Below are 21,882 nucleotides of genomic sequence, written 5' to 3' on the forward strand. Positions count from 1 at the left end.
CCCCACGGGGTGAGATCTTGCGTGGAGCCCCAGATCGAGGGAGATTATCAGTGATCTTGTATGTCTTCCATTTCCTAATAATTGCTCCCACAGTTGATTTCTTCAAACCAAGCTGCTTACCTATTGCAGATTCAGTCTTCCCAGCCTGGTGCAGGTCTACAATTTTGTTTCTGGTGTCCTTTGACAGCTCTTTGGTCTTGGCCATAGTGGAGTTTGGAGTGTGACTGTTTGAGGTTGTGGACAGGTGTCTTTTATACTGATAACAAGTTCAAACAGGTGCCATTAATACAGGTAACGAGTGGAGGACAGAGGAGCCTCTTAAAGAAGAAGTTACAGGTCTGTGAGAGCCAGAAATCTTGCTTGTTTGTAGGTGACCAAATACTTATTTTCCACCATAATTTGCAAATAAATTCATTAAAAATCCTACAATGTGATTTTCTGGATTTTTTTTCCTCAATTTGTCTGTCATAGTTGACGTGTACCTATGATGAAAATTACAGGCCTCTCTCATCTTTTTAAGTGGGAGAACTTGCACAATTGGTGGCTGACTAAATACTTTTTCCCCCACTGTATACACACACACATGTACCAGCCAATGCCAAAATCTACCAGCATTTGGCTGGTGTTAATTTCCCACCCTGCTGAATATGGGTCAGAATTATGAAGCCACCAGAATGTTCAGCAATGCCTTAAGGGTGGACCCCACCTACATCAGAGGATACATCTGCCGGGCCCAAGCCTATCGCAATGTAAGCACGATGCCGTCACCATGATTTTTAGTTTTTTGATTTATAAACTTATTTTATATTTATAGTTCTTATCTTATTTTTGATCTAAACAGGTCAATGATCTGAAGAGAGCAAATCTTACATGGGCCACTCACATGAAGCCAGGTGCACAACACTTCTATATCATGAGGTAAAGGGGCTTACCATTACCTTTCTGTCACATACATAAAAGCTTTTGTCCTTGACTTACAGGTGTCGTTTTGCTGTATAAATGTTACATTTCTCAGGTAAGATACTGTATCAGGCTTGAGTTTACTGTAAGTCTATAGGAGTGACTTCAACCATTATTTTAGAATACAGTAACAGTCCTATGTATTAACAGTTCTACATGCTCTTGCTCTGTTCCAGAGGACAGTATCTGTGTGACATGGAACAGTTTGACCTGACCAGATTCTGTATCAAATACGCTGCTGAGATGAACAAAGGTACAAAGATTCTATGCATAAAGGAAGCACAATATGATCTCCCTGACTGACAAGCCATTGCTATCTCACAGACCGATGCTATATGGCAGAACTCACTTTGTGTGTCCAAAATGATATCCTAATCCCTACATAGTCCACTACTTTTGATCAGAGCCCACAGGGCTCTGGTCAAAAGTATTGCAATACAGTATAGTGAATAGGGTGCCATTTAGGACTCAACAACTGTCTTATACAGACCATTCCAAACAGACTGTGATATTTATATTGGCCCTTCCCCACCACCAGCTCTAGGGTCATGTCCTATCCAGCAGGCTGCAGTCCAGTCTTTCCTGGGGAATGATGCCAAAGCCATTGCCTGTCTAGAGGCAGCCACCAACAACCGACCCTCACCTCCCATCCTCATTCTGCTGGGCAAGACCCAGATGAAGGCAAGCAAGTTCATGGTAGGTTGTTGCTATGTTATGGGTTACCATACCTTGACATGTTTCATCCATTAACTCAGGGTTTCCCAAACTCGGACCTGGGGGCCCGCCTGGGTGCACGTTTTGGTTTTGGCCCTAGCACTACACAACTGATTCAAATAATCAAAGCTTGATGATGAGTTGGGTATCTGAATCAGCTGTGTAGTGCTAGGGCAAAAACCAAAACGTGCACCCAGGGGTGGCCCCAGGACAGAGTTTGGGAAACCCTGCATTAACTAACAGTCACGCTTGACTTTTTTTCTACAAGCAATGACTTTGCTGACAGCTACTTTATTGAGGAAAAAATGAACTTACTATGACTGAGATACAGTGCCTTGCAGAAGTATTCATCCCCCTTGACGTTTTTTCCTATTTTGTTGCATTACAACCTGTAATTGAAATGGATTTCATGTCCAAAGATTGGTGAAGTGAAATGAAATAAATAAATAAGGGAAAAGTGGTGGGTGCATTTGTATTCACCCCCTTTGCTATGAAGCCCCTAAATAAGATCTGGTGCGACCAATTACCTTCAGAAGTCACATAATTAGTTAAATAAAGTCCACCTGTGTGCATTCTAAGTGTCACATGATCTGTCACATGATCTCAGTATATATACACACCTGTTCTGAAAGGCCCCAGAGTCTGCAACACCACTAAGCAAGGGGCACCACGAAGACCAAGGAGCTCTCCAAACAGGTCAGGGACAAAGTTGTGGAGAAGTACAGATCAGGGTTGGGTTATAAAAAAATATCTGAAACTTTGAACATCCCACGGAGCACCATTAAATCCATTATTAAAAAATGGAAAGAATATGGCACCACAACAAACCTGCCAAGAGAAGGCCGCCCACCAAAACTCACAGACCAGGCAAGGAGGGCATTAATCAGAGAGGCAACAAAGAGACCAAAGATAACCCTGAAGGAGCTGCAAAGCTCCACAGCAGAGATTGGAGTATCTGTCCATAGGACCACTTTAAGGCATACACTCCACAGTGCTGGGCTTTATGGAAGAGTGGCCAGAAAAAAGCCATTGCTTAAAGAAAAAAATAAGCTAACACATTTGGTGTTCGCAAAAAGGCATGTGGGAGACTCCCCAAACATATGGAAGAAGGTATACTGGTCAGATGAGACTAAAATTGAGCTTTTTTTCCATCAAGGAAAACGCTATGTCTGGCGCAAACCCAACACCTCTCATCACCCTGAGAACACCATCCCCACAGTGAAGTATGGTGGTGCAGCATCATGCTGTGGGGATCTTTTTCATCGGCAGGGACTGGGAAACTGGTCAGAATTGAAGGAATGATGGATGGCGCTAAATACAGGGAAATTCTTGAGGGAAACCTGTTTCAGTCTTCCAGAGATTTGAGACTGGGACGGAGGTTCACCTTCCAGCAGGACAATGACCCTAAGCATACTGCTAAAGCAACACTCGGGTGGTTTAAGGGGAAACATTTCAATGTCTTGGAATGGCCTAGTCAAAGGCCAGACCTCAATCCAATTGAGAATCTGTGGTATGACTTAAAGATTGCTGTACACCAGCGGAACCCATCCAGCTTGATGGAGCTGGAGCAGTTTTGACTTGAAGAATAGGCAAGAATCTCAGTGGGGGTGGGCGGAGCTAGCATGTTGAGTCTACTCCTGAGTGGCGCAGTGGTCTAAGGCACTGCATCGCAGTGCTAACTGTGCTACTAGAGATCCTGGTTCGAATCCAGGCTCTGTCGCAGCCGGCCGCGACCGGGAGACTCATGGGCGGCGCACAATTGGCCCAGCGTCGTCCAGGGTAGGGGAGGGAATGGCCGGCAGGGATGTAGCTCAGTTGATAGAGAATGGCGTTTGCAACGCCAGGGTTGTGGGTTCGATTCCCACGGGGGGCCAGTATAAAAAAAAAAAAAATGTATTCACTAACTGTAAGTCGCTCTGGATAAGAGCGTCTGCTAAATGACTAAAAATGTAAAAATGTAAATGAACGGCTGTGTGTGAGAGGCTCCTGCAACTTTTTTGCGAAATAATCTAATCTAACTTACTTTATGGCACTTACAACAAACGTTTCTTTCTAATACAATATTATAACTTTCTATGTGAAAATGCCGAGTAATAAGCGACCAAAGGACAATAAATCCACATCGGAGGCCTACTCCCCACCAAACAACGAGACAGACATTGCGGAAGGCACAGGTAACAACGTGACACTTACAGAATTTACCCGGGCTTTGGGAGAACTACGTGTTGCAATAGCGGAGGATCTTAAGGCTACTATTGCTGAACTGGACACTAAAATCGAGAGCACCGTTCGAACGGTTGCTTTGCAGATTTGGCTCTCCTCGGTTTTGGACGCAGAGAAGTTTATCCGGGAATATACGCCAATCCCCCGTACAGGTTAGAGTGCCTTGTCATTGTGTGTTAGGTTCTGCTCATGGACTCGAATCCATACTATACCATAACGGGTGAAACCGTATTAAACGGTCTCAGCAAGGGCTACCGAACATGTAATACGCTGAGCTGACCAATGGAGGGCGGTCAGAGCTCTCATTTAACGTTAATTTCACTTTCATTCCGACTGGGTTTAGAGCGATGCCTGTTTGGGGGGCATTCCAGGTCGGATCATTGACACTTTCGGATGGATATACTTATATTCCCCCATACCATTATTCCTATTACCATACCATGTATTTATTGCTTGCAGGGGTCTGGGGGTGATGGTTGGGAAGGGGCAGAAGCAGACACCTGGATAGCAAGTTGATGCTTTGTGCTGTTCTGCCTTTGTCATAGCCTGGCCCGCTCTCACGATATGATTCCCACCAGCCCTCCGTGGTGCTTGTGTCTGTGTAGGTGTGCGTACATATAATAATTATTATTTGTACTTTATTATTATTTTCTCTTAGCATTTTAGTATTATGTATGTGTATATTTTAAATTAGTATAGATTATTATTCTGGGGTATGAATGTTTGTGTATGTAGATGTGTGTGTATGGATGTATGTATGTGTATGTGTGTGTATGTATCTGTATATATTTAAGAATATTTATTTTATATGTATATTGTTTGTATGTGTATGTATACATGTGTTTGTATGTGTATGTAGGTGTGTGTGTGTATGTATGTATGTGTGTGTGTATGTATATATGTGTGTATGTGTACGTGTGTATATGTGTGTGTGTGTGTGCGTATATATATACGCACGTGTATGTGTATGTAGGTGTGTGTGTGTATGTAGGTATGCACATGTATGTATGTGTGTGTGTGGATGGGTATATGTGTGTGTGTATGTGTGCACATGTATATATAAATCACTTTTTTTTTTTTTTTTTAATTATTTATTATTATTTATTTTATTTGTTTATTTGTTTTTTATTGGGGGGTACGTTCAATTTATCAAAATCCTTGTTCCCATCTCCTAGCCCACAATATGTAACTGTACTGCTGTCTATGTCGGTTACTGATGGTTTATGTTTAGACCGACATTGCTTAGCAACAGAATCTTGTGATGATACATCTTGCTTATCTCAGGGATTGACCCAAGATGAACCTTAAGTGCGCAATATGTTTAAGTTGCAATTTATTCTGTTTAGGTTTATTAGATGCTAATTGAACACTGTAAGCGCGGGAGCCTCCTCAGTTCATATGTTAGTAGAAGTTCTAGGATAGTGAGAGGTGAACGTATAGTTCGGATTTTATTTTTGTTTTACCTCTTGTTCGAGGTCGCGCAGTGCTTTTTTGGCATCAGCCAGACAATGTGTTTGTTATTTTTATTTTCATATTTTTTTCTGTCCTATTTGTGTATGCCTGTTAAATGTGGGTTGATGGGGGGGTAAAGGTTGGGGAAAGTAGGGGAACAGGGTGGAGAGTAAAGGTGCTTGCGGGGGGGGAGGGGTGGGTTGGATACTGCTCGGGTGTAGGTGCTACATATGATGATCGTGATGGTTTGGTGCGCTTTCTTACCTTTTTAGTGAGTTACATGTTATGCAGGCCACCATAGGAACTACAATTGAGAGGAGGGCGGGGCTTACATTCACTTCCTGGAATGTCAAGGGTTTAAACGAACCAATTAAGAGAGGCAAGGTCCTAGCCCACTTGAAAGCACTTTCGTCTGATATTATATTTTTGCAAGAAACCCATCTGAAAAACAATTCTCATAACAGACTTAAATGTAAGTGGGTGGGGCAAGTGTATCATTCTAACTTCTCTGCCAAAACGAGAGGCACAGCGATTCTGGTACGGAAAGGAATTCCCTTTCTACATAAAACCACTATTGTGGATAAAGAGGGTCGTTATGTGATCGTAATAGGAGAGATCCACTCTACTTCTGTAACTCTACTAAATATCTATGGGCCAAACATTGATAACCCCTCTTTTTTCAAGAGTCCTTGCCCTGATTCCAGATATCTCCCATACTAATCTGGTCATTGGAGGGGACCTTAACTGTGTACTAGACCAATATTTGGATAGATCCTCTACCCGGCGAACCCCTACCTCCTATTTAAGCGAATTCTTGAATACCTACATAAAAAAATCAAACTTATTTGATATATGGAGGATCTCTAATCCTACGGGTAGGGAATACTCCTTTTACTCTCATGTTCACAATGTATATACTCGAATTGACTACTTTTTGGTTGATGCTAAACTACTCCCCTATACCTGTAATGTGAGATATCATAATAATATGCCATTTAGCAGACGCTTTTATCCAAAGCGACTTACAGTCATGCGTGCATACATTTTTGTGTATGGGTGGTCCCGGGGATCGAACCCACTACCTTGGCGTTACAAGCGCCGTGCTCTACCAGCTGAGCTACAGAGGACCATCATGATATTATAATCTCTGACCACAGTCCACTCACCTTCTCCCTGAGATTGGGTGACATCGTACCAAACGAGAGGGTCTGGAGGTTGAATCCTCAACTCCTCACATAACCAACATCTTAAAGACCAAATTACATTTTTCTTTGATACCAACGACAACACAGAGACTTCCCCAGCATTATTGTGGGAAACGCTGAAGGCGTATTTGAGAGGCTGTATCATCTCCTTTCAGACTGCCAAGAGTAGGCAAAACAGAAGAAAATTGGTAGAACTGGAGACACGTGTCTTTCATACCTATACACCATTCTTGTGTGTGTTCAATAAAAAATATTTGAACGAAGAATCTCAGTGGCTAGATGTGCCAAGCTTATAGAGACATACTCCAAGAGACTTTCAGCTGTAATTGCTGCAAAAGGTGGCTCTACAAAGTATTGACTTTGGGGGGGGTGAATAGTTATGCACGCTCAAGTTTTCTGTTTTTTGGTCTTATTGCTTGTTTGTTTCACACACAAAAATATTTTGCATCTTCAAAGTGGTAGGCATGTTGTGTAAATCAAATGAAACAAACCCCCCAAAAATCAGTTTTAATTCCAGGTTGTAAGGCAACAAAATAGGAAAAATACCATGGGGGGGTGAATACATTCGCAAGCCACTGTGTGTGTTAGGACATGGTGGATAGAGAGCTAGGTTGTATGTGTTAGGACATGGTGGATAGAGAGCTAGGTTGTATGTGTTAGGACACCATGGATAGATAGAGAGCTAGGTTGTATGTGTTAGGACACCATGGATAGATAGAGAGCTAGGTTGTATGTGTTAGGACATGGTGGATAGAGAGCTAGGTTGTATGTGTTAGGACATGGTGGGTAGATAGAGAGCTAGGTTGTATGTGTTAGGACACCATGGATAGATAGAGAGCTAGGTTGTATGTGTTAGGACATGGTGGATAGAGAGCTAGGTTGTATGTGTTAGGACACCATGGATAGATAGAGAGCTAGGTTGTATGTGTTAGGACATGGTGGATAGAGAGCTAGGTTGTATGTGTTAGGACACCATGGATAGATAGAGAGCTAGGTTGTATGTGTTAGGACATGGTGGATAGATAGAGAGCTAGGTTGTATGTGTTAGGACATGGTGGATAGAGAGCTAGGTTGTATGTGTTAGGACACCATGGATAGATAGAGAGCTAGGTTGTATGTGTTAGGACATGGTGGATAGATAGAGAGCTAGGTTGTATGTGTTAGGACATGGTGGATAGATAGAGAGCTAGGTTGTATGTGTTAGGACATGGTGGATAGATAGAGAGCTAGGTTGTATGTGTTAGGACATGGTGGATAGATAGAGAGCTAGGTTGTATGTGTTAGGACATGGTGGATAGAGAGCTAGGTTGTATGTGTTAGGACATGGTGGATAGAGAGCTAGGTTGTATGTATTCGCCCCAGGCGATGAGTTCTCACATTCTTCAATTATTCATCACAAGCAGGGTTGTTGTTGACTGCATATCTCTGTTTTACAAATCAAATCAAATTTGATTTGTCACATGCTTCGTAAACAACATGTGTAGACTAACAGTGAAATGCTGACTTAGGTGTCCTTTTTCCGACAGTGCAGAAAAAAATAAAATAAAAGGTAAAATAAAAAATGTAATAGTGAATAATGAATAACAATAATTAGTAAAAACATAACATGGCTATATACAGGGAGTACCATATTCATATAGTGATACAGTACCATAACAATGTCACATAGTAATGTGTTCAGTAGCACCACTCATGATACTGTATCACTTCATCCATGGTGTCTTCAGTGAAGTTGTTGTGGTGTAACGTTACGGTCTTTCTTCTGCAGGATTTCAAAGTTGCCTCCTTGAGAAGTCACCATCTACGATGCCCTAGGAGTCTACCATCACAGGTCTCTCCCCCCACACACTCGCTATAGACACCCTGACACCCTATCACGTCTAACAGTTCTTACCACGCAATAACATGTTATTCTTCAAAAGCATCTCTACATTCAGGGTTTGATAGTAAATTCCATGTACTATCTCAAATTGTTATCCAAACCATGCTATTCATTATTATTTTCATGGTATTCATAATTTCCAGTTGGGTAATCCAATTTATGCTGCCATTAATAGTGAATTAATATTTGCGTTTTGTCTGAAGACCATAAACACTGCATGACCTTTTATGAAGAATGATTGATGATTTCAATTAACTGTGATGGTTATTGTTCTAATGTGGTCATGATCGGTTCAGAAGATGAGGAAATCAGTGTAGTGTTACAACATTGACCCGCGGGCCAAATCCTTGTATCACAAATCCTTAAGACACTCATCTTACTGTTCGACACATTTTAATCAGACTACCTGTGTTGGGAACAGTAGAAACCTTTCAGACTGTCTCTGTACTCTCCCTGTGTACAGCACATAGAATAATAAATCAGAAAGCCTTTTTGGAACGCTTCTTACAGAGAAATCCTATGGGACCTTTTAACATCTTTCACATTGCTGTGGAAATGTTCAAAACCATTTTTACATGCCGAGATAAAGTTTTCCTCTCAGAGAGCTGCGGAGAAAAAAAAAGTGGGTTTTCAGAGAAAAATAGGTAATTTAGACATGCTCTAAAGCAGGGGTGTCAAACTCATTCCACGGAGGGCCGAGTGTCTGCTGGTTTTTGGTTTATCCTTTCAATTAAGACCTAGACAACGTGGTGAGGGGAGTTCCTTACTAGTTAGTGACCTTAATTCATCAATCAAGTACAAGGGAGGAGTGAAAACCCACAGACTCTCTGCCCTCCGTGGAATGAGTTTGACACGTGATCTAAAGGTTGTGATCCTTCCTGACAGTGTCCTTCCCTCTTTTTAGGAGGGGGGATTATAATGGTATTGGCCCAGAACACATATACTGGGATACAGCAACTCCTTTGAAAACTCTGGTCATTTGGAGAGGAGTGTTAATGCACTTGGAGTAGAGTAGTGGTTGTTGCTATCCTGAACAAAACAGTGTTTTACAGGATCTTTAAATGTGCCCAGTTAGAAAATAAACTTCACCAACCATCTATGTGAATGGATTTTAGGACAAAATAACATCTTATTATGAACTCTATAGCCTGTGTGTGTGTGTCTGTCAGTGTGCATACGTGTGTGTCTGCGTGCATGCCGGCATGTGCGTGTGGGACGGGTGTGTGTCCTCCAGGCTGGGTCAGCTCCAGAAGCCAGTAGAAGCCTACCGCCAGGCCATGCAGCTTCCTAGATGCCTATGTGGGACGGGGCAACACCTGCATGGACTACGGCCACGCGCAGGCTACCAAACGGGCTCAGAGAGACTTCCTGTCTGTCCTGCACCGAAACCCTGTCTGCTCCAACGCACACATCCATCTGCCCTCCCGGTTCAACCCCAACCCTTAATTTTGACTCAAGCACAACCCAGAATCCTGACCCTCAACTACCTGGTATACACAGCTCTGCAAACATGTTATTCAGATTAGAATCTACTTGGAGAACAGAGGATGGTCCTCTTATGCTTCTACTGGGTCTTTCCTGTGATGCTAATAGGGAACTGAAATTATTTTTATCAATGTCCTTCAAAACCAAGTGTATTGTGTAATGTGTGTATCCTCACTTATGAGTCATCTACTGCAGCTACATTGTGAATTAATTAATTAGTTAATTGTCATATTGTTGAGCATTGAAGAGCAGACCACTTCTGGCTCTTGTGCTGTTCTTGATAGGGCAACGAGGGGGTGGATTGACATTAATTCAACCTGGTCAGACATATTTATGTGAATAAAATAGTCTCCACATTGTATCCATTATCTTTTTTGTACTCAGGCTTGTATTCACTCCCATCCTGTTGCTAAGATATGTATTTGCTGCATTTAGGTAAAAACGAAACCAGGCAACTTTCTATTTAAAACATCCAGGAATTGGTAGGGGGGGCAGTCACCAGTGCTGAGCTACGCTTCATCTCTTCTCCGGGCTGGGTCTGGCCACAATACTTCATCCATATCACAAGATACGTTTTCTCTTGCCAAACATCGAGGGAAGTATCTCCTAGCATGGCGTATCCAACCTTGGACAGAGGCAACCTCTATGTCCCCACATGCGTCCTCCATTGCCTGGAGAAGCGGCATGCGGGCATAGGGTTGGCGATCATACACTTACCAGAATTCCTCTATGGGATTTAGAAAAGGTGAATATGGGGGTAGGTACAAAACTACAAATTGTGGATGGGTGGAAAACCAGTTTTGGACCAGAACAGCCCGGTGAAAACTAACATTGTCCCATATAACCACAAATCTAGCAGGCTCCTGATCTGGATCAGGGACAAGCATTGTGTAAATTGCATCCAGAAAAGTGAGCATATGGCCGGTGTTGTACGGACCCAGTGTGGCATTGTGATGGAGGACCCCGTTTTGAGTGATGGCAGCACACAGTTATATTACCCCCATGCTGTCCAGGGACGTTGGTAATTGCCCTCTGTCCTATTACATTTCTTCCGCAGCGCCTGGTTTTGGTGAGGTTGAAGCCAACCTCATCCACATAAATAAATTAATGGCGAATTACATGGGCATCCATCTCCAATACTCTCTGTAACAGACAAAAGGATATACAGATGAGTAAATATGGTATGTCTGAAGTACTGGAAGTAGTGTTGCATACATACCTCTACAAAGTAATGTCGCAGATTCTTGACTGTCAGTTTCTCTCAAATGGCACCTTGTAAAGTTGTTTCATCGTCACTTGGTGCCGTTGAAGGATGCGTTGTATGGTCGACAGGCTTACAGCATTGATGTTGCTAAATATGGTGTCATTATTCAAGATATGCTCTCTTATCTCTCGAATCCTAATTGCATTGTTGGCCAAAACCATATTTATAATTGCAGTCTCTTGTACATCTGTAAACAAGCGTCCTCGTCCTCCATGATGTCTTTGCCTTTCCACTCTGTACAGAACTCAAACACAGTAGGTGTTCAGCATAGGAACTGTAAACAATGTACAAAAATTTTAGTACAGCATGATAACCAACCTCATTCATTCAATGCAGTGCAGTAAATGGATGGCTTAGAGTTACTCTCAATCCAGCCTCTCTCATGGTCAAACCGTGGTTGATCACATGATCAACAAGTGTTGCCCTAATCTCATCAGAGATGGCTCTCCTTCCTTCTCTTCTTTGCCCTCGTCTTCCTCTTCCTCTTCCAACTCTTCGTCTTTGAATTTGTCCTCGTTGTTGTCCCCTGCCTCTCCCTCCTACTCCTCTTGCTCTCTGTCCATTGTTGGCATCCATTGTTCAAAACAGGTAATCTGACCTTTGACCTATTTATAGGCCTATACTACAGTAAAGCAGTGATTGGTTAGTGATCAGTTAAGCAATTAGTGTTTGCACATGTGAGGAGTGTGTATGTGTGACCTGGTGAATAAGTGTAGCATTTTGATTGGTTGAGTTTGGAAAAGGAAAGCAAGTCACTTCCTGTTAGATTTTTGTGTTTTAGGTAGAGAATTGTGTTTTTTGTTTTGAAAAAAGTGTTTTATGCAATTGACAACTGAGTCAAAGGCTGAGAAATAGCTTATGGTTTTGGAGATTTGGTGTGAAGTTTTGCACTTTGAGTGAGAGGTTTCAAAAATCGTGTGACATGAAAAGAGTTTGTGTGTAAGCAGTTGGAAAAAACTGTAATTACTGTTGTCACATTCTGTTGCAAAATTCAACAAGTGTGTCAAGGGAAGGATACCCATACATTTAAAATAAATTGCTTGGCTCTAGATTATACCTATCTATATATACTTTACATTGTTTGCGAGATCAGACATAATATCACTATAATCCAAGTGTGATTTTCAGAAGTTGCTTTTATTTCAGTGCATCTAATTTGTAAACATTTCAACTGTATTAAATCATATATTTTTTCAATTGCACGAAAAATCAAACACCCACCAAAATAAAGTTATCTTTGTCTCTTTCTTGTGATGTAACTGTCGAGATGGTGCGTTAAATCCAGACTGAGCATAAGCGTTTTTATAGATGCAACGGAAAGCCAATGTATTCCATTGAGGCCATTTCAGCCATTACTGGAGTGTGTTTGACAAGTCATTACAAACGTTTACGTTAGCGAAAAAAATAATTGCATATGCATGAGTGGAAAATAGTCGAGAGTAAAATGAAAGCAATCAATCCAGCGAGATTTAAGTGACAAGTGGATTTTGCACCCAAATAAATGTCTGAAAGGGAGAGGAGCTCCTCAGGTGGGCGGGGCATGCGAGTTGCTACTCAATGTGTTCACTGTTGAGTAGTTTCTTAGTCCAATGTGTACCAGATATTGTACAGAGATTTGTCATAACAAGTTACAAGGTCAGATGGTTGTATTGTGCTGTAGTGTAAAATGTTTTTTGTATTAAGTACTTGATGTGTTTAGGCCTGTTAAATCAAGGATATGTGGTTCAGTGCATTGTGTTGTGTTGCAGGCCATGTGGTAATGAATCAAACCCACAACCTCTGCCATTGCAGGCTCCATGCTCCAGCCAACTGAGCCAATGGGTCTTATTTCCCTAATGACTTGTGATTGGCCTGCCAGATTAGATTCAGCAATTGTGGCCAAGGATTTTAATTAAACCTGGGTGATGAATGTGACCCGGCCGGCTGGGTGCTATGACAGCCGCCCTGTTGTTCTGTCAGCAGGGCTGCTATGTTTCACACACTGCTGTTGGGTCTCTGATACCATTATTTCATACATTTATTTTAATTCAGTTCCACTGATTTAATAAAATAATGTTTTTGTAGGTGCTGTTGCATACTTGTTGACTTGATTGTATTGTTGATAGTGGGATTGCATGGAACTCAATCAAATCTTTAAATTGATTGTTTGTTTTAGCATAGACCAAGACCATTCAATTCATAAGGTGTATGTGGAGAATTCAAGTGTTATGACTTTAAAAACTATAGTTAGCTATGAATAGACAGCCTCAAACTGTCTGGGCTTGGTTTTACTGTGTGTGTGTGTTCCCTAGCTCTTCTCCTCCAGCCCAACGATGCCCTGGTCTGCAAGCTCCGTGCTGATGTCAGAGGCCACATGGGCTTGACTGACAAAGCGGTGGAAGACTACAGAACAGCAGTGGAACTCAAAGAGTCACTGGAGGGCTGAGATGAGCCATCCCCATAGTAGTGGTACTGTACCGTCTGTCTCCATATGACGCTACTCAAATCAAATCAATGTTTTTTGTATTAAGTACTTGATTTGTTTAGGCCTGTTAAATCACTACACGACAGGTTCAGACCTACTGGTTATGGTTGACAGTAAAGATATGCTGTCAATCAAAATGGATACTTTGTGATATTGTGCATAGGAATCTTTATTTTTTGTATTTTTTTGTTACATGTTTAATGTAACTTCCATGACATTGCATTTGAGTGTTTCAAGAGTCATGTTTGATGTGCAATCCTGTCTTAAGTGCAGGTGCATTTACTGTGGGTGTTTTGAAAAAACACTTATAGCTGATATACTGCTTGAAAAAATAGATATTGCTTCGTGCCAAGTTCAATATCTAACTTCATTAATCCCCATTGAGTAGTTGGAAAAAGCTTGCAGTGACAGTGATTGAATCAGAGAGAGACCATTTTGTCTCAGCATACACAGTATCCCAACAAACAAACACATTGTATTTCATTGGCTTTGGAGCTCTTTCCCAGTGAAATAACTGGTTTCTTTCTTGCCCATCCAAATCAGCTGAGTCAGTCATCATAAAACATGAGCTAGAGAGATGAGTAGGAGGCCTATGGAGTATGAAAAACACCTGCCAAATGAACCGGCGTGCATCCAGGAGGGAGCGAGAGATAGGAGTCTGTTCCACTCACATACTGAGACAGTATGTGTGCGCTGCTTGTTGCATTTCAAGGGCAATCATGCAGTCATTCTCTGAGAACAATGCTAGCAAAAATGATATGGCTGACCCAACTGAATGCAGTGTGTTTCTCACTGGCGACCCGTCATTCAGGGCAGGTACTAAAACGTATTGCCTGTTTTGCATGTAATTTTGGCATTAATACATGTCACATATCAGTTTGCAAACAATGTAAAAATAAATCAATCATTGAGTTAATAAAGCCGCATACAAACATGGTCTCTTTTTTTGCTTTCTTGAGTAAGGCAGCACGTGTTTCAGCCTAGCTCAGTGCTTTCTGTGGTGGTGGGGCAGCCAGCGGAAAATACGGAGCGTAGGGGGTGGTAATGTTCTCTAGTTGCGCCGTGATTGGCTCAGTGTTCTGTCACTCATTGTTAGGCCTACTGCTGCTAGGTAGCTCTCTCTCTGCTCTTCCCCTCCCCTCTGTTTGTCCTTGATTGCAGGAGTGAAGTCTGGTGTGCGGGAGTCAGGGTTCCAGCTGCAGCTCATTCACCATAATCACCTCAGCCTTTAAGACCCGGTCAAACTTGCCACTCATCGTCAGATCATAGTCAAGACAACCATATTATTGGAACCTGACTCCTGCCTCCGCTTCACTCCTGCCACCACCATCCTGCTTTCCACTACCGGACCTCCCTTTTGGACTCACCACGGACACTAGGACATTACGGTACCACACCTGCCCTGACCTGGATCTGTTACCCTTCCTGTAACCTGGACTTGCTCTTCCCCTATTATTGGGAACCTGGACTATTGACCATTGTAAATAAACCTGTTAAACCTTCTCTGGCTTGGTGTAGTTGGCTGCATTTGGGTTCAAATCCAGTTAAATCATGACACTCATTCGGACACTACATCACCGCCAAATCTAAGGGTAGAGCTCGAAAATTCAAGCCCCTTGGGTGCTGCCATAGTTACATTAACAGTGCCCATCTAAGAAGGCTCAAGGTCATTGGCCACAGATAAAATGACATCAAATCACGTTATATCTACAGTAGCTTTGTTTGGACTGATCATGTCAACATACTTTCAAAATCTTAGCTAGCAGTCATGAATCAAGTTGACAATCTACTGGCAAATCCTTTTTAATCCTTGTCATATGAAGAGAAATTATAGATAAAACTTATCAGTGCTCGTTGGCCATTGGACATAAACATTACACAACAAGTTGGAAATTGCAAATTCAACAATGATTGGTTTGGAAGGAATCAGTGGATAACTGCAAGCATTGCAATGCAATCACTAGCCTGCTATTCAGTGGAGTGGCTGTGTGGTCTCAAGTCTGGGTTCAAGGGTCTCTTTTCCAAGCTTAAAATGATAAACATTCAGCATTGGCCATGCTGTCAATCCAGCATGATTTCTGCCGCGCTCAAAACAACTTAACTCGGAACTGGGAAATCTGACTTCAGTGAGTTCAAGACAACTGGGAACTCGGGGAAAAAAAGAGCTCGGACTGGGAAAATATGTTTTGAACAGTCATCCAACTCGGAATTGTAAGTCGGGAACTCGTGCCTCTTTCTAAAGCTACAACCTGAAGGTCACTGACATCATTATGATTCGACCTTGTTTTTTCAGAGTTCCCAATTGTCTTGAAAGCACCATAAATCCAGAGAATGCCAGACTTTAAGGTCAAAATTTGCCCACGAACGACCGCTGTGCCACCTTCCTGTTCAAGTGAGCACAGCACAAAAAGGTGAGTCCAAAAAGGTATTGTATGCTGCTGCATAAATGATGTAATATGCCAGGGAGATATGTATACTGTAGCTAAGAAAGTAATACTAAGTGTATGTTGTGTAGTAAGCTGTTAGTAGCCCATGTGCCTCACCCTAATAACTTTGTCAACACAGATATTGCATTTAACTTTCCTCATGAAACTGTATTTACTTACTTTGATTTTCAGTCCTAGAGCAGGGAGTGTCGCGAGTACTGCAGGATTCTGTTCCAACTAGGCACCACACCTGACCCACTGAGCTAATTGATCAGTTCAATGATTGACTAAATTCAACACACCTGGTCTTCCAGGTCGGTTTTAAGGAAAAGCATGAAGCGCATGCAGCACTACAGGATCAGGGTTACCTACCCCGTCTCTAGAGTGAGTCTCTAATCTGTTTGTGTACCAGAGGGCCATACTGTGATCTGAGTATGACGCACTTCCATTGACTTTATTAATTAAACATGAATTAAAAAATAACACTGGCTTATTTGAAATTATCTGTGACATTCCCCCATGACGTGGAGATTATTTGTGATTTTCTCGTCTGTAATAATTATAGTTGGTATGACAGCTCACCTATTTCAAAATGAAGACTATATTTGTGCTCTGTAGCCTACACATGCCAGGTATGCTTTTTGATTGTCATTTTAAGATGAAAATCCAAGGAAGATGACACATCATTGTTGTTAAATATCACAATATGTCAAAACACAATGTATGCAGTTGTATTAGTCTCATACATTTTCAATAGTGCTGAGTGTGTTTTGATTTAATTGTGAAATTGCTGATATGACGAAAACTAGTGGAAACATTTAACTATTGTGCTTTGTCATCAAAAGACAAGGCTCTGCAGCAATTTACCAATCAATCAGTTGAAATTGAATGTGTGTTTTGACGTTCAACGACATTTCTATTTCAGATTACAGTGGTGTATATAGATTAGGATCTAGCCTAGACCCACCGTTACGTCATTTTACGACGTCTGAAGCTGCGTCTCTCAAATGACTACAGCATTCGTAGCTATCCATGGTCCTGAAACGCACCGTCTGCGCGCTGCACCACCGATCAACTGCGGTGAGGAGATGGGTTATCTGGACAGTAGCACTGTCTGAGAAGGGTTATTTAAGATATTTTTTAAGAGAAAAAACGGCCAAAATGCTCCTTAACAGCTCTTTCAGGAATCTAACACTGGAGGACGGGTTTTCCCCAATAAACAACTCGTCTGGGAACGGAACGTACAGCGAGTCTCACGGCAGCGCTATCCTCATCTCCTTCATTTACTCCGTTGTCTGTTTGGTCGGACTATGCGGGAACTCTATGGTTATCTATGTCATTTTCAGATATGCCAAAATGAAAACGGCAACAAATATTTACATTCTGAACTTGGCCATCGCGGACGAGTTACTTATGCTGAGTGTCCCCTTCTTGGTGACATCTTCACTCCTTCATCACTGGCCTTTCGGCTCCCTTCTCTGCCGACTTGTTCTAAGTGTTGACGCTATTAATATGTTTACGAGTATTTACTGCTTAACTGTACTTAGCATAGACCGATATATTGCGGTTGTGCACCCCATCAAAGCCTCCCGGTACAGGAGACCCACAATAGCTAAAATAGTCAACTTTGGGGTTTGGATGTTTTCTATCCTGGTAATTTTGCCCATTATTATATTTTCCACGACCGTTCCAAACTTGGACGGTTCGCTCGCTTGCAACATTCAGATGCCAGAGCCAGTGAACCAGTGGATGGCTGTGTTTGTGATTTATGCCTTTCTCATGGGCTTTCTGTTCCCAGTCATTGCGATCTGTATGTGTTACATCCTCATCATCGCCAAGATGAGAGTGGTGGCAATGAAGGCAGGCTGGCAGCAGCGTAAGAAGTCGGAGAGAAAGATCACTCTGATGGTGTTGATGGTGGTGACTGTGTTTGTCATCTGTTGGATGCCCTTTCACATTGTGCAGCTCGTTAATGTCTTTGTGGAGCACCATAACGCAACACTCATGCAACTCGCAGTGATTTTGGGGTACGCAAACAGCTGCGCCAATCCTATACTGTATGGATTTTTATCAGACAATTTCAAACGTTCGTTCCAAAGAATTTTGTGCCTGCGGTGGATGGACAATGCAACGGAGGAATCAATAGATTACTATGCCACGGCTCTGAAAAGTCGTGGTTACAGTGTGGATGAATTTCAACCGGACAACATGGAATGTGACAGCACTTATAGAAATGGAATCTGCACTTCGAGGACAACGACACTGTAGCCTAGCATATGGACATAAAGTGATGAAACGCTATGAACAAAATCATAAATGTGACCACTGAGTGTTTCGCTCATTAGGCCTACTAGTCTGTTACTTCGGTATTTATTAGTTTTGTTTTCTTGCAACTATTTATATGAACTGAATTAAAATGTTGACTAATCAAAATGTCTTATTATTGTTTGTATCTTTGCAATGTGGATTCAGGTGGCACTGTGCGTAATAGTCCTCCAATTATGACAAGTAGCATACAGAGCAGAAACAGACTGGCAGTGTAGTGACATTATTTCCACTGTGAGCCAGAGGTGTGGACTCGAGTCACAAGACTTGGACTCGAGTCTGACTCGAGTCACAAATATGATGACCTGAGACTGGACTTGATAGAAAATACAATAACTTGAGACTTGACTTCAACTTGGAGCCTCAAGACTCGGGACTCGACTTTGACTTGAGACTGATTACTTGAAATTATCTAACGTTTTGTCACTCATTTTGTGAGTCTCCATGGATTAGTCTACTCTCCACGCAGCCAGAGACAGCATCACACTTGAAAAAAATATATTGGCTTGTGAAACGCACACTCCGCCCTCTCTCTGATTGGACCAACTGTCAATCAACACAGGTCGGATGAGCTAGCGCAGTGAGAAGGTTTTGGGGGGTCGCGAGTGTGAAACTGAATGGGAATATATATTTAAATAGGCTACATATAGTCTACCATTTGTATTTTATATCAATATCTTTGATTATTCGATCTGGTCACTAACATAGGCCTACAGCATTGAACCAAATGTTTGTTTCTAAAACACCTCATCTATGCTTCAGAACCAAAAAGTTGTGCATTTTGACTGTTGACCAGTCATCAGCATTGGCGCGCAAAGACGGGCTCACATATCCAGATCAGTGACCAGAAAGCGCTTGTTTCATTTTCTCCGGTTTTGCTAGGCAAAAATAGAGTAGCCTACCTAAGTGTTGTGATAATTGCGTTGTTTGCTCTATGACCTGTTAGTTCATAGGCCTATATATCATGGTGTCAAGGCATAAGGCCAAGACAATAAGAAGACAGTGGCAGAATAAATTCAAACACACATTTGCTTCATTACAAACCCAGAGTGCAACATCTGTCAGGTGAAGTCCTGTAGGGTAACATGGGGTAAGACGCCCCACTAAGATCAGTGTCTAATTGCTGACCAAAAAAAAGCAAAGTTTGGAAAACATTGTAGGTCAATGATGGCCATGCTTAGGGTAACAAACTATAAAAGAAAATAAATAAATACATATTCTATTGGGGGCAACTTGTGCCATGGGGTTTCACAGAAGTGTCCCTATTTTTTACCTCACCTGCACATAAATGATCTTTCTTCTTTTTACCTTTTCCTTACACTCCATTATGTAGCCTACAGTTAAACTAAACTCATTATCATTTGAATAAAGCAATATTTTTAATCCCAGCAGACTTTAAAATGAAATTCAAGAGCAAACAGTTTTCAATAGTTTGTAATGTTGTAATTCATTGGAATATAACTGATTAAATATTGATTACACACACACACACTAAACATTTGATAACAGTGGTGGCGCCTCAGGGTTTTGGGTGGCACATTAAAAGCATGGGCAGCTGCCTTAATGTCCTTCCCATTTCAATACCATTCAGGGCACAATGAAGCGCCTCTTCGCCATAGCCACCACGATCAGATATTTTCTTGTAAACTCTCATCTGAAAAGAAAAAAATGAAAAGTATTTTAGGAACAGTGGAGAATTGACCCCTAATCTAACCCTAACCCTAACTCCTACTATGACCCTAACATAACCCTAACCCCTATTCTGACCCTAACCCCTATTCTAATCCTAACCCTGGCCCCTATTCTAACTCTGACCCCTAACCCTAACCCTAATCCTGCTAATTGAGGGTTAGCTAGCTATGCTAGCAGACGTTACCTTATGCTAGCTAGCTGGCTAGCATTTATTTCACCTCAGACTTTCTGCTAGTGAGGTTGCTAGGGGCACTGTTTAGTTTGCTGGGATGCCTTTCTCCAGTGAGATACATTTCCTTCAATTTACAAGAGGCTGAATGTATGAAACACAGAGGCTGCACTCCAAACACATTCTTTTTACCCCCTCAGCCCTCGCCCTAGCCACTTTCTCTTGGGGGCATCCCCGTCGAAACTGGATGCAGTTTGATTGCCATTTTAAGTGGAGGTCCAATTCGATAAAGTTGCCCACTCCGCTCTCAATTTAGCTCGAGGGAGCGAGTGAAGAACTATGATCACTTGTGGGGTTAATATGATCACAATTCAATGCAAACTGTAGTCAAGTGTCATACTCTGGTGGCCGCAAAGTGTAAAATGTAATCGACAAGGCTGCATTTCCGGCATGTCAGACAAAATTCTGAAGCTAGCTTGCAAAAAAAATATATAGATGACATTGATTTTAGCGTTGGCAAATTGGCTTAGTCTCGTAGTGAGGACCCTATAAAATGTAGCTAGCTTCATAAACATATTTTGGGGAATTCTGAAATGTATTGGAATAAATTACCAAACTATAAAACTACCTAGCCAGCTATGGGTAACTGTAGCTTGCTAGCTCGCTACCTGACAGGAGTGTTAGCTAGCTACGTTAGCTTGCTATGCATATTCATAGCTTTAGGTTGGTTGTTTTTAAGCTCAATTTCAAGATTTCCACCAAGGACGTTGCCTCTCCGATCATCACTCTGCCTCGCTTGGGCAAGGGACATTTAAAGGTACACTCGGATGTGACGATATAAAACGTAATTCAAAGGCTGAGGATTTAGGGCTGAGGGCTGTCTACTTTGAATTTGGACTGCTGCCAGCAACAGGGCCGGCGTTATGGGGAGGCCTGGCCCGCCCTACCGTACATCCTTGCCTGTCCAAATAAAATATTGAAATATTGATCATTTATTTGACCGAGACGCGCGCCGACAGAAAGACGCATCAATCTCAGTTAAAGCATTCGAACGAGCGAAACAGCGCATCTCTGTCTCAGCATGTGTTGACCATGTATCTGATGCTGTCTGGTTCAAAAGAGTATGGCATGTCATACTATTTCTGTCCAGACAGCATCAGATACATGGGCTTACATATAGAGGGCCGCTGTTTCGCTCGCTCGGATGCTTTCTCCTGTGATATAGTTTCAGCAGAGAGGAAGAGGCAAAGCAAGAGGGCTTACTCTCGCCAAACTCTGTCCAGTATAAACCCAATGCGTTTTAATGGGAATACATGTAGACCTAAGGTTGTCGCCTTCCTTCCTGCCTTTGGGAAAAAGACTCCCATTGTTAGGGCGGAGACATGAGCATCTCGTCATTATATACAGCTCTTGGGTTTCAGCCTCTTGCGAATTGAAAAGAAAAGTTGGCGCAACGTTTATTGCCCTAAAGTAAATTGACGTTTCGCCAAAATTATATTATTAGGCCTACTCCTGTCTAAATAAAATCATTCAAAATACTTAACCAGGGAGCATGACTTAGACACAGAGGATCACTAGCTTCTTTAAAAAAAATAGCTGTGTATTGTTTCAAATCACAGGT

At 42.0% G+C, this 21,882-nt stretch overlaps 2 protein-coding genes across 3 annotated transcripts; both read left to right on the forward strand.

Moving 5' to 3' along the window:
* Nucleotides 1-582: 582 nt before the first annotated feature.
* On the forward strand, nt 583-10,432 carry LOC121544312. Of its 2 annotated transcripts, XM_041854228.2 has the most exons (6): nt 583-749; nt 842-918; nt 1,137-1,213; nt 1,499-1,656; nt 8,323-8,385; nt 9,606-10,432. In XM_041854228.2, exons 1-6 carry the CDS (start codon nt 648-650, stop codon nt 9,960-9,962), a joined length of 834 nt encoding a protein of 277 aa, XP_041710162.1. In that variant the 5' UTR covers nt 583-647; the 3' UTR covers nt 9,963-10,432. The 2 variants fall into 2 exon arrangements, with proteins under 2 accessions (XP_041710162.1, XP_041710163.1); XM_041854229.1 differs by lacking the exon at nt 9,606-10,432 and having other exon boundaries at nt 8,323-8,500.
* A 6,687-nt stretch (nt 10,433-17,119) lies between these two features.
* Nucleotides 17,120-18,458, forward strand: LOC121544313 (somatostatin receptor type 1-like). The gene has a single exon (XM_041854230.1). It carries the CDS (start codon nt 17,237-17,239, stop codon nt 18,341-18,343), a length of 1,107 nt encoding a protein of 368 aa, XP_041710164.1. The 5' UTR covers nt 17,120-17,236; the 3' UTR covers nt 18,344-18,458.
* Nucleotides 18,459-21,882: the final 3,424 nt, after the last annotated feature.

This window comes from Coregonus clupeaformis, chromosome 29 (assembly GCF_020615455.1).
Source record: "Coregonus clupeaformis isolate EN_2021a chromosome 29, ASM2061545v1, whole genome shotgun sequence".
Taxonomy (NCBI): domain Eukaryota; kingdom Metazoa; phylum Chordata; class Actinopteri; order Salmoniformes; family Salmonidae; genus Coregonus; species Coregonus clupeaformis.

Bases quoted from the DNA above. Each gene is read 5' to 3' on its own strand.
- LOC121544312 (XM_041854228.2), top strand. From the start codon at position 648: ATGGGTCAGAATTATGAAGCCACCAGAATGTTCAGCAATGCCTTAAGG. The intron at 919-1,136 runs GTAAAGGGGCTT...GCTCTGTTCCAG, and splicing joins CAACACTTCTATATCATGAG to AGGACAGTATCTGTGTGACA. The intron at 1,657-8,322 runs GTAGGTTGTTGC...TTTCTTCTGCAG, and splicing joins TGAAGGCAAGCAAGTTCATG to GATTTCAAAGTTGCCTCCTT.
- LOC121544313 (XM_041854230.1), top strand. From the start codon at position 17,237: ATGCTCCTTAACAGCTCTTTCAGGAATCTAACACTGGAGGACGGGTTT.